Source organism: Thermobia domestica, chromosome 7, assembly GCF_964235325.1.
Source record: "Thermobia domestica chromosome 7, izTheDome1.hap1.1, whole genome shotgun sequence".
NCBI lineage: Eukaryota > Metazoa > Arthropoda > Insecta > Zygentoma > Lepismatidae > Thermobia > Thermobia domestica.
Genome location: NC_137460.1, coordinates 3,808,196 through 3,821,349, shown reverse-complemented (window position 1 = coordinate 3,821,349; position 13,154 = coordinate 3,808,196). Strand labels below are relative to the sequence as shown.

General features: G+C 35.8%; 1 protein-coding gene across 1 annotated transcript; it reads left to right on the top strand.

The window, feature by feature from the left end:
- The first annotated feature begins 7,119 nt into the window (after nucleotides 1-7,119).
- On the top strand, nucleotides 7,120-12,740 carry LOC145688877 (uncharacterized). Its single transcript, XM_081763042.1, has 3 exons — nucleotides 7,120-7,176; nucleotides 11,436-12,166; nucleotides 12,281-12,740. Exons 1-3 carry the CDS (start codon nucleotides 7,120-7,122, stop codon nucleotides 12,738-12,740), a joined length of 1,248 nt encoding a protein of 415 aa, XP_081619168.1.
- The last annotated feature ends 414 nt before the right edge of the window (nucleotides 12,741-13,154 follow it).

Genomic DNA, 13,154 nt, shown 5'->3' with positions numbered 1-13,154 from the left:
AAACATAATCTATCATTCAATGAAGTAGCAAGTGTGAAACATATCAAGTGCGAAATACCAAGTGTGAACTATGTGAAGTAAGTAGATTTCACCAGACGGAAGTACATACTAGAGTCGCAATTTATCGCCGAATAGAATGACGAGTGCTGCAAAGATAAGAAGGTCTTACCAACGTACAGGATGAGAGCAGCCATTGATGACTGCAAAGAACATTGATGAAGACGTAAATCATATGGTTCGTGAAACGGGAAGATTTTGATTTCTGAAATATTCGATCCTGGTATTTCAGAGAACTCAGCAGCCGGCTGGAGAAATCGAATCTCATTACGTAGTTCACATTTGGCGGGCGCTTCAATTGCTCTTTTTTCACACTCGCTACATTATAGTGACTGAATAACAAAGTCTTCATTGCTGTGAGAGATGGGCAACCCAATGAACAGATTTGTCTTATCCCCGTTTCGCCAGCTGACGTAATTCTTTCCTGGTGACCTAGTGAAGATTAGAAAAAAAAAAACTTCTCGCGTATTAGCCATGGAGCCACATTTGAACGTTGGTTCCAAATCATATGTATTCTCACCAAGGATTATAACAAATTCCACCCCGCACTAAAGGTAAGACTTACACAGGAGGAGACACAATTGGCCCAGGCCAATCACAATCAAACTCAATGGATAAATAAACCTTAATCCCAAAAACAATAACCCGTTGAAATTTTTTGCAACTCTTACATGGAACCGGAGTTATAGGATTTTTGAAAGTCTGGGTATTTTAGTACCCTTATAGGGAGATAAAAAAAATCGTTTCTATGTATCAGTAGATAGTACTTATTAAGTAATTTAATTTGATAACCCACATGACCCTATAGTACTCGAGATATAAATATACAACAACGAAATAGCTCAAATTTGGAACCTCGGGTTTTGGAATGGTACATTCAAAATCGCAAAGAGCTATTGTAATTGCATACCTACTGATGATTTTTGGTGTTCCTAGGATCAACGACTCTTGAGATACAGAATACCAAAAGTAGTAAAATCTTCCGACGGATTATAGCGTTTGATATCAAGATCTACCTACTCATAGAGATTGATCGTGTTAGGCCTGGGACAACTGTGTCCGTTCCTTTGTTATATTGAGAAGAGAAGATGTGACGATAGAAACTGAGTAATATTCAGAAATTTAAGTAAAAGTTTGTGTTTCTAATAAGCGAAATAAAGGAGACGGGTATTAGAAGTGAAAGATAAGAAGAAAAAGCAAGGTTATGTAGGAACTGAAGAACCACAAGGAATCTTAGTTATTGGGTGTTGTCCACTCTAAGTTCCCTGAGGCCTACGGCAGTAACCTGCAGTCGTACCAGGAACGTCTTGTGCCACAAGAAAGTGTTTTATCGCTAAGTCATCCTAGTTTCAAGAGGTTAATCAAAATTGGGGGCTGACAATGAAGACTAGAAGAATTTATGCAAGTTCTAGTTACCCAAAATTCTAGTGCAAATAAATATAGTGAGTGTTACAAGAGTTAGATCAAATTCACCAACGTTTGTGAAATAAACTTAATCATTTTTTAATTCAATGCTTCTCAACATTTTGTGACTGACGACACAGTATTTTAAACGCCCGCAATATTACAGCATATATTAAACTAGGATAGAATTCAGCATTGTAGGTGCCATTGCAAGATTTGATTCTACACTACGTCTCAAAACTGTTTTTCACTTTTTCTTAAAGGCTTCATGATAGAAATAAAATGCATCATACGAAGTCTACAGTTATAGGTCTTGATGGATGCCATAAGATTTGCTTTGAAAAGCTCTAAAATTTTGTTACACATTGTTTAGAAAATCCTAGCAAACAAAAGGTCATTAAATTTTTAAGATCCATTAAGCTAAGTGCTTCCACAATGATCAATATACAGACGTTAGAAGAAGGTTCTTAGTTTTTAATGAAATGACCTGTGATACAGACGACAATCATTTAATCTTCACTGGTAAAAGCATTTATGATTCTAGTTTTGATTATATTCTTTCTTGCCTTCCTTTTTTAGTTTTCTTTTCACGATTCGTAGATTTAAAAACAATTTTCTAAAGTAATTTCAACCTATTTTGTTGCATAATATACAAACAAGCAGTCTTATGTTATTTATTTTCATAAAGTGATTATAGTATAAAAGTAATTTCGAGACAGTTGGTATATATTAAGCTGCTGGTAAAAGTCTGCTTCTATGCATGCGCCAAATGTGAAAGTTGTTAATAAACTATCTTTCACTAATAATTGTCACTCAACACGATCTACTGGAGTCTCGACCAAGGTTATCCATTATTTTGTGTTACGTAATCATGACGTACAATGTTTCTTAAGGTGGACAAGTTGAGAATTTAAAAAAGATTTCAGCATCTAGTGAGTGAAGTCTCCAGTCTCAGGGTTTTTGTATATCATCTTGAGTTGTCAGATTAACAAAGGTGCGAGGTGCAGATTAGATAATAAACCGAAGATTTCAAAGACTAAATGTAATAGAAGCCATTTCTTTACTGGCTCTCTTATAAGCGTTAGTAACAAAAATTATTAAAACTACAAGAAGCGTGTACATCTACTGCTTATTGCAAAGTAAGTGTTTAGTTATTATCTTTAGTTATGTATGGCTTAGTTCTGGATTAATGTGTGCAATTAGTAGTAAAGTTCGCACTTCTGGTCTAAAGAGTTCTTGGTTCGATTTTAGGCAATGTCAATTTTTCCTAGACAGTAATTTCGTGAGTCTTTCTGGATTTTCGCTAAGCTTCCCTTTGGCTGATTATAGAGCCATCAGTAAGGAGAAACAAGAAGCAATTGCCTCCCTACGTTTGAGAAATATATTTTGTTTTAACAAATATTCGGACCTAAGCGGAACGGGAATGAGGAATGACGGAAGCTTCATAACGAGGAACTGCATAATTTATACTGTTTACCAAACATTGTTAGATTTGTCAAGTCTATACGGGTTAGGTGGGCAGGTCATGTAACCAAAATGATAGAAAATAGGAACGCGTTCTAAGTTTTAACCGGAATTCCAATAGAAAAATGATCATTAGGAAGACCTAGACGCAGATGGGAAAGCAATATAAAGATGTATCCCACAGAAATAGAAATAAAAAGTAGAAACTGGATCTAGTTGGCTAAGGACAGAAGTCAATGGAAAACTTCTGTGAACGCAGGATTGAACCTCTGGTTTCTGTAGGACCTAGAATTAATTAGTTAGTTTGTAATGATTTGTGTACTAATATACTAAAAAAAGAAATGTAAAACACTTTTGTCGGTGCAGAATCTTGATCGTCCAATTGGAATCTAAAATTACGACGCTGACTAAGTGGTTAAAATTCTTGTCTTTCTGATGCGGATGATACGTATTTTCTTTAACTCCTTGTGATAACGTACATACATTTCGGATTCTAGATTAGACTGTACGATTGTTCGATATTTCTGGAGTTATAGGAAGTTTTATGGAACATGTTGGATTAAGAAGTTGTAGAAATCTACTTCAATTTTCCGGTTTCACCAATTAATTCGTAGAGCAAAATTAATTCCCGGTTTCACAATTCAGTTTGATAAAGCAAACTTAATTTCCGGTTTCACAATTAATTTTCATGAAGCAAAATCAATTTCCGGTTTCACAATTCATTTTCGTAGAGCAAAATCAATTTCCGGTTTCACAATTAATTTTCATAGAGCAAAATCAATTTCCGGTTTCACAATTAATTTTCATAGAGCAAAAACAGATATCGAAGAACAGTTTCCGATATAGATTCAACGCCTCATGAATGGGTTAAATTTAATTTCTTTAATTTTCATTTAAACCAGGAGGACAGGAAGTCTACTATTTCTTGTTTCAATACAGATTTTCATAGAGGAAAACTTTTGCTAGAAGCAGTTTGTTGATATGAATTCAGGAATATAAATTAGGAGAATAGCTATATGTTACAAGATCCATCTCCGTCCTTATCTCTTCGCAAAAATCAGAAATACTATAAATACACCACCATTTACAGTTTTAGTAAAGATTCCCGTCAGAGTTGTCAACCTCAGGGAACAAAATTATAGATTTTCGTCTAAAATTATCGTATATTACAAAAAGTCGTAAATTATGCAACAGGTAGAAAGAAGTATAATACTAGTAATATATAATAAACTTAATTAGTAATTTTCAGTTTCGAAATTCAATTGGGCATCACTGCCCTAATCATTTTTTTAAATCCTTATTAACACCACTCTGAACAATAATAATACTTTCACTCTCTCGTAAACGTAATTGAATTTAAAGAATGAATGCAGGGTTGCCATTTGCCAATTCCCAAGTCATTATTGCTATATTTTTAGAGGAATGACTGTTAAAAACCTCAGTATGTTTGTTCTATAATTATTTAATGCACATTTACAATTTATCTCCACATTCAAAAACTTCAACAAGAATTTTACGTATGATCATAAAACTGCACCAAAAGGTTGTGATATTGACCAAGAATTAGTTTCTGGATCAGGGCACAAAATTTTGGAAAGGCTCCCAATTCGAGTTTTCGTAATTTTTACGGAATTCGCACATCATACTGAGTTCACTGATAATTTGGGTTTGTCAACACTATATGTAGTTCTCCACATATAAGGCGTGCAAGAAAATGTTTGATTCAGTGAAATATATTGCATTTTTTGGATCAGGGGCCACAAAATTTTTGAACGGTCCCTAAATCGAGTTTTCATATATATTTACGGAATAAGCACCAAAAAAGGATCTTTTGATCCAAAAATGGTGTGCGTTCTAAAATTATATGTGAACGCAATTGTGTTATCGCATATACGTAGTATTAAGGCTTAAATTTTATCGTATAGTTAGATGCATGATTTCCAAACTTTAAAATGTGTAAGGGAGAGCGAGAAATGACCATCTCCAACCAAGGTATATTAAAACCAGAAATAGTATATGTATCCCGATAGTTTGGAAGTATTTCATAGTTTGAGAGCGTAAAGGGTCAATCCATATGAAGTGGTCCAAAAATGGTGAAAGTGTTGCTCGACCATCTCCGAAAATTATAAAAATTACAGTGTGATCAACCTTGTGTATGAGAAGGTCAAGAACACTACTCACGGTGTCGTATACACAAGTGTTCCTGAATGGTGGCCATCTTTGTTGTCGGTGGAGTGCCAATTTTTTTTGCATTTGCAACCGTGTACGAAAACTACAGTCGCTCAGGACGTACGAATCAGACTAACACCAAACAAAAACGAATGTTTAGAGGAGAGACTGAGGTACACGGATATTCTTACTTCTAAATAAGTATTCAGGGTTGCAAACGAATGACAGTTACGGAAGTTAGTGTGTTCATAAGGTTGCGTTATATAGAGTAGATAGATGTAAAACCTGTGAGACAAACAATCTCAACAACTAGAAAATACTTGTTGGATTAGAGTCAATTTTGGCCGACATATAGAAGCTTAAAAGTTATAGATATGCCACATTGTTTTGATACTTAGTCTTCCTTTCCAAGCGCTGCTATCGGCTGAAGGAATTCCACTCTCTTTCGTCATCCGTAGAGCAATGTTGCCGCACTTCGGAACGCGAATCTTGTGGTCAGTACAGAACGTGCGAATTCTATACGATAGTTTCTTGTTTTTAAATCTGGCAATAGCGTAGACGACTGCAAGGTTCTCTCGCTCAGCAACAGCTCAACCCTTATTGGCTCAACACGTGGGTGTGTCGAGGGTGTGAGCTTTAGTTCGCATTTTTGCCACGGCTCAAGACATATTGGCAGCATAATAGGAATCGAGTTGAGTTGAATTTCAGTTTAGCGTCCCTTTCTTCAACGAGGCTATCTAAGCCCTTTACCTACTGATTAACGTGGAATCCGAACCACATGAGCTCCCACCGGGAATCGAACCCGGGTGTCCCACACCAAAGGCGCGTACGCTAACCGCTTAGCCACGGAGGAGCTCAAGTTAGGAATCGAGTTTGTTGATGGAGGTATTCAAAACCGGAAGTGGTAGAAATCAACCATTTCCGGTTTTAACGTTGATCACTACAGAGCAAAAACGGTAGTAGATAGCGGGAAGCGGCTTCCTGCAATCGATTAATCATCCTAAGAATATACTTTATCTCAATCTATAACTCTCTACTAAGACCGGAAATGATACAAATCCACTACAACTTCCGGTTTCTATGTTCTATATAGAAAAATGAAATATTTAAGTGTAACGTCTCATGATTATCCCCTTTATAATAAGAGGATGATTAAGGCAAGTGAATAATGATAGAATAATTAGTGGAATGAGAAAGTAGGAGGAAATAGGAATACCAGAGAAAAACCCACAGACACGATGTTGTTCACCACAAACTTACTTGGTCAGAGATCGAACTAGAACCCCACGCGTTCCACCACTTTTTTTTTTTTTAAAGTTCGTCCCAACCGGGATATTGTTCTCCATGGTCACTTGGTACATACTAAGTAATCCAAACACGACAGGGACACGAACACATAAATATCGAAGACAGATAAAATTTCATCCTTCCTCTCCAGAGGTAATCAAACCCTTAATGGGATTCATCTCACTATTGTCAGCCTAACGTCTCAGACCGTTCGACTACATCCACCGGCATTTTAAAGTGGGGTTAAATCCGAGAAAACCTATCCACACGGTGTTTGTCCACCATAAAATAAAGCTGGCTCGAGCTGGGATCGAACAAGGGATACTACGCATCAGAGGTGAACCCTCTACCACTGATACAATGCAGCCCCTACCCCTACTACAAAGAAATCTACTACCACTGCAATTTCAACATGAATCAAGAAAATATTACGTCATGTAAACCAAACTCTTTCACGTGGTGTACACGTAACAATGCTACTTTTTTTTTAAAAAAAATATAGCTAATTTATGCCCTTGCGCTTGGTAAATATTAGTTATTAAAAAGAAGGAATGAATTTGCCATAATCAATACTGAGAGTTAATCAGTACCGTAACCGCAAATGATAGTAGAGTTCTATCGCTTCTGATTTTAGTAGATTGATAAGGGTAGAGATACAACCTGTTTTTGGGAGTACTGAATCTATTAAAAGAAAAGACCCATGGTTGTCTAGAACAGTTTTTTCTTCTATAACAATCTATGGTGAAACCAGAAATCATAGGTATCTGCGAATCGCTTCCTGGATCCAATTGGATAGTGAGTTGCATCTGTTTATCAAATGCAAACAGAAGCAAGCTCAACTTCTTGATAATATATTAAAGTGTAGTAAATGGAAAATTGCTTTATGAATGTGATAATTATATAGCTTGACGTCTTTCTTCCGGAAGATCACTAGACCACTTTATTTCAACCTTAGAGATCAGGATTTCAGTCTTGTCTCTTGACAAATTACTACCAGACTCTCAAAACTGTCAAATGGAAATATTAACCACCAGGTACCAACTGTTGAATACGAACTATTAAAGACTCGACTTTTGTTTCACTCGAGTGTTTTGATAATATTTTTTCCTTGAATATATTAAAATGAATCAGAAGGAATACGTATCTTTGGTCCATGGACGTAGGGGCTTAAGTTACCTTTTGATCTTTTCAGTTTGTGATACATAATTGACCAGAAAACCACAAAATTTTGTTTGCTATCATGGTCTTATGTCTTCGTGCAATGATCAATGTGCCATAAGCCATATTTCATAACATTTCTTAGATATTAAGCGCTTATGTTGACATATTTTGAACTTTGTTTCGGCTGTCTAGAAAAAGTGTAATGTGTAGTAGTACTACTTAATATCATATGTGGAAAATGCTGTGGTAGTGAAAGCATATCAACTATGGTCAAACAATAGAATGGCATTTTAGTAGAAAATATGGCATATCATGTCTGTAATTTTTGACTATGTCGTAGCGGAAACATTGTTCTTACTGTATGCAGAGAGAAAACCTGCACATATTTGCACTTTTGGGAAATATAGGGCATGAAAATGTTTTAGGAAAAAACACATTCTGGATGTAGTGCTGCTTTTGAATTCAGCTGGGATGAATGTGAGAGCAAGTGTTAGGTTATTAGACGTGTGATCCTCATGCATGCTCTGACAAAGTTGAATATAAGTCGATTCTATTAATTTTGCCCCCAGCCCACGTTCGCCCCCCAGACCCTATCTTGTTCCCAACATCTTGTCATACTTCTCTGGCATTCATCAACAGAACTAAACTCTAGTCAACAATATTTAATTAATGGTGGCAACATTTTGAAACGCCACAGTTTGCTAAACAATCTACGGACCATAAAGTAACACCATTATAAAAATGATTTGATCAATTCAGTATTTTATTTTTTGTAATGCGTGCACGGAAGTGACATTGGAATCAACTATAATGAGCCTCCACTCACTCAAGCTCAGTGTTTCAATCAAAGCTGTGAAATGAGCCCTTGTATTGCTCGTTGCAACATATGAAACAACCTGAACAGATTATCGATGCGTGTAAATCATAATATGTTTAATATATCTGATAATATATTCATATCGAGAACTTGTGATGAGATAATTTTTATATATTGAAGCGTCCTTGCATCTTCATTGTCATAATAAATCCTTCACAAATTTGACATAATTTCGAGAACCAAGAAATTTTCTTTAATTTTATTATTATTCAGTTCTGGATTGTATAATTACACTTTTTCTTTAGTTTTTCCTTTCACACGCAAGAATGTGAGAAAATAGTATATTTTCAAATCAAACCATATTGCCCAAGCGTGTGTTTAAGCCAATCATATAATCTGTTATATGATTTAGGCGCGAATATAAGGAATATTTCCTTTTGTCATATAAAACTCTATATTTGTGATGAAATAATGTCGAAAATAACATAAATCCACAGATCTTCTTTTACACTTTCAAAGACATGTTTCTTAGTGTTTCTTGGTGTGTGCCACCTAAACCTGTATTTCTTGTTGTTGTTTGCTTGTAAATTTATTTGTCCAAATCTTTCTTCTTTACATATTGAATATATTATTGTAGCCACTGCAGACACCGAACTAATTGGATTTCATACAATTTTCTGCTTCATATCGCGCATTCCTACTTTTTGCCAAGAATTCAGTGCTTTGGCCCCACTGTAAGATATAATGTACACGAAACATCTCTGAGAAAATTTCACAGACTTCAATTCCGCTATGAATAACTCCGTTCAGGCGTCCGCACAATGCAAGGATGTTATAAAATAGAGGATCTACCTATTCAGCAAAATCGTGAAGCCATACGTCAAAGTTTCGCCATTCCCATTCTGCCCGCTCCGCGCCAATAAGATCGCAATGTTTTAAGCTAACATTCATGGTGGAATCAGACTCGGTTGTTGTACCGATGCTCGGTTGTTTTTTTTTTTTTTTGGCTTCATTGAGGTAATAGGATAAAATACATATGGGCAAATCCTCTATTTTATAACATCCTTGGCACAATGACTACAGGCAAGCGATAAGAGTTTAACGGCTTTGTGACTATTGCGCAAGATGGCAGCACTAGTGGCGCTTGATGCGTTGTAGAAACTTTCTACAGTGGATCAAACGTACCATCAAGCGGAACACACTGTAAAAGTGAGGGGGAACGTGGGAGGACGTTGTCCTTCCACTTCCATAAAATATCTATGGCGTCCACCCGCTTCTTAAAAGAAATTAATGGGCATAGATAGGCAAGGGAAATGGCGTGACGCATGCGTCCTCCTACCTTTTCAGATCCACTTTAAGCCCTGCTATAATGTATATATATAGCAAGAAAGTGGAAAAGAAGGTTTAAACAGTTATGCCAACTCGAGGGAAAATCCCATGTTATGTTATCTTTTGACAATGATTTCTCGCAATGGGATAAGGGGCATTTTCGTAAAAAATTGACAGGATTTATGGTATTTTTCCTGTATCTATTCCATTGACGTCAAGAAACTGTCTGTGGGCGAGGAATGGGCAAATGAGTTTTCAATAACCTTGAAATTTATGCTAATTGTCAAATTTTGTTATTATAAAACGCATATTAGTGTTAAAGCGATTCATGCATAGCATTCGCGCGGAATCGTGAAGCTTGACCTAGATCTATCGCTTTCAACACCCAATAGAACGCGAGGGTGTGTTCCAGTCGTAAACCCCCACCCATCACATTTTTTTAGTGTTGTCTCTCACGCTGTACGGAAAACATCTCCTGAGAGTACAGTGTTGTCGGTTTGGCGCCAAGTTCCGTTTTGTTAATTGTTTTTTGTTGAGTTATATTTTCGTTGTTACTATTCGTGCTATTGTTACCGTTTTAGAATAATTATTACAGTGGTTATTGTTGTGCAGTGTTATTATTGGTAATTTTTAAATGCCTTTTTTAAATACTCATTTACTATCTCTTCAAAGTTTGGCAACATTGTTAGGGAATTTATGCTGTGTTGACGTTTCCGCAAGTGTGTGCTCGGGAATCGGCTCCACGAATTGTACCGAAATTTTCCGATGTATCGGAGCTCAAGCAAAATATTGTTGTGATTGGTTTAGAGCCCAAGCTTCACGACTGGGCGCGAGTACTATAGTGACTTGTGAGTCTCAACAAATAAGTGCCAAGGAACATTGATTGTATTCTGATAATTAAAAATAGAGAAACGAAAGAAAGAACAGAATTAATGGAAGAAAATAAAACAAGTGAAGTCCTACTTTCAAATCGTTCCATACGAAATGACTGAATAATGGAATTTATCTAGCTTTAGTACGTACTAAACGCACAATGTAATGTAGCCCTTCTTATTTTCATCAACATTTTCAATTGTTTCTTTCAATTAAAGAAAATACTTGTTCATAGATAAACTGTTTGATAAACATAGACGATCGGGGATTTTGAGTAATTCACTCATATATTTAAGAAAATGACTGATACACACTAGTTTCACTGCTCACGTTTTCTAAGTTTAGAAAATTTTGTTATTGGTATAGCGTGGGAAATTCAAGAGCAAAATGGGAATTTCTGCCTCTCGACGTGGGATTTTATAACGTTTTAGGTTGGTCTCACTGGGTTCAAAATTCTAATGCAATTTATTGCAAACGAAACATACCAAATATGCTACCCCTCCCATATGCAGGTATATTTCTGAAATTAAAGTACCTACATACTCTTCTGTGATTCGATGTCAACACATTTCATCTAATAAGTCAATTCTACCGGAAATGGCGCTTTAGTATTACGCTCAACTAAGCCACTCATATATATGATGTTTCTTTTTTACAAGTTATTGTTCCCTTATGGCCAAACTGAAAATAATTTTAACATAGTATTATCTGTCTTTTCTCTGAGTCCCTTTTGTATGAAGTTATGAAGTCCATATGAACTTTTCTATGAAGATAATGTTATTGAAGATTTTGTAAATACTGTTTTCTGTTTGTTTATTTCAAGACTTAACTTACTTAAGTATTTTCTATTTTTTTTTTTTTTGTTTATTTTCAGAACTTAAAATATCCACTCTTCAAGAGAGGAAGTAATCTTTCACGAGCAAGAAACATGAATAGTACTCCTACTTCACAAGAAGACGATGGTGTTATTACCACAAAAGACACGGAAACAATCGTCCAAAACCTGGTTGGAACTCATGAAATTCTTGTGACTGATGTGAAATTTGCCAACGCTAATTCAGAAATATCTGGTTTTATGGCAGTTCATAAAAGAGCAACTGTATCAGTCGAACTTGAAGGACAAGAAAAGAAATTCAATTTTTTCATCAAAAGTTCTCCAGAACAAGAAAGTCAGAAGGCGATAGGGAAGGAGATGAACGTATTTGGTGCAGAAATCGGTTTCTACACTGAAGTTATACCACAGATTACACAACTTGGAGTTAAGTTACCGTACGCTGAATGCTATCTGGCACGCAGTGGTAGCACGAACGAGTTTCTTATCCTGGAAGACTTAGCGCAGGATGGATATATACTAGCTGATAGGATGAAAGGGCTAGATTTCAGTCACTGTTCTCTCGTGTTGCAAGAACTAGCAAAACTTCATGCTGGTTCGTATGCATTAGAACAATCCAAAGGACAAACTTTAGACAAGATATTTCCCTTTCTTACAGATATTTGGTTTAAACCCGATATAGCTCTTCCTTTTGAAGTAATAAACAAAAGTCTAGAAAGTGTACTACTTTTAGCGAAACGTTTTGTTCCAGAGTTCAAAGATTATATTCCAAAGTTTGAGTCCCGAATGTCCTCTATTTAAGCAGAATGCCGGAAACTTTATGATTCGTGCAGAATTCTGAACGTGATATGCCACGGTGACTTATGGATTAACAATTTATTGTTTAGATACAAGAACTTGCAACCAATATCTGTTAGATTACTTGATCTTCAAATACCAGCATATGGTCCTCCAATATCAGATATTATTCTATTCTTGTACGTAAGCACAGTAAGGTCTTTTCGGAAAGCTAATGAAAAACAACTTCTTCAGAAGTACTACGATTCATTCACAGATATTGTAAAGAAGTTAAAAGTCCAAATACCACAAAATTTTACGTTTAACACCCTGTGGAATCATTACCAATCAATTAAACTTTTAGGTGCTGTTTTGAAAGTGGTTTATGTACCATTAACTTTAACGGATTCTGAAGACAATGCAAAGGTAGTTGATCCAGATAAACCCGATGAATTTGAGTCTTATTTGAAAGATAAACGGACAGAATATACCTGTAGTTTCTTCCAAAAGGATGACCATTTCAGAGATCGAATGACTGAAGCCATGGAAGAATTATTTGAAGCCTTATAGTGAAGAAACATACTTGCACTCATAAAAGACCTGTTCCACAATTTCAAATCTTAAATAGTGTTGATCGTATTATAGTATTCCAAACTTACATCTCTCTTTATATATATATATATATATATAAGTAAGTAAGTAAGTTAAAGAATACGTTTTTTACTGTTACACCAGAGTCTAGTTGCTGTATAGTGCGTAATTTCTCCTCCATAGTCACTACAACTTTTTTTTTTCAAATCTTCAGCATAGTACACTTAAAAAAGCATTAAGAACAATTTACGAATACAGTACTGTACGCACTGTACAGTTATAATCAGGAACAGGGGCAAGTGTACTGTATTGAGATCCGTTACATACTGACGAAACAATGATCAAGGAGCAGAATGTTGCTCTTTACCTGCCATAACTTGTATTTTGCACACG

Coding starts and splice junctions, on each gene's coding strand:
- LOC145688877 (XM_081763042.1), top strand. CDS start 7,120: ATGGTGAAACCAGAAATCATAGGTATCTGCGAATCGCTTCCTGGATCC. Junction 7,177..11,435: donor TTCCTGGATCCAATTGGATA/GTGAGTTGCATC, acceptor GTTTATTTTCAG/AACTTAAAATATCCACTCTT. Junction 12,167..12,280: donor TTCAAAGATTATATTCCAAA/GTTTGAGTCCCG, acceptor TTTATTGTTTAG/ATACAAGAACTTGCAACCAA.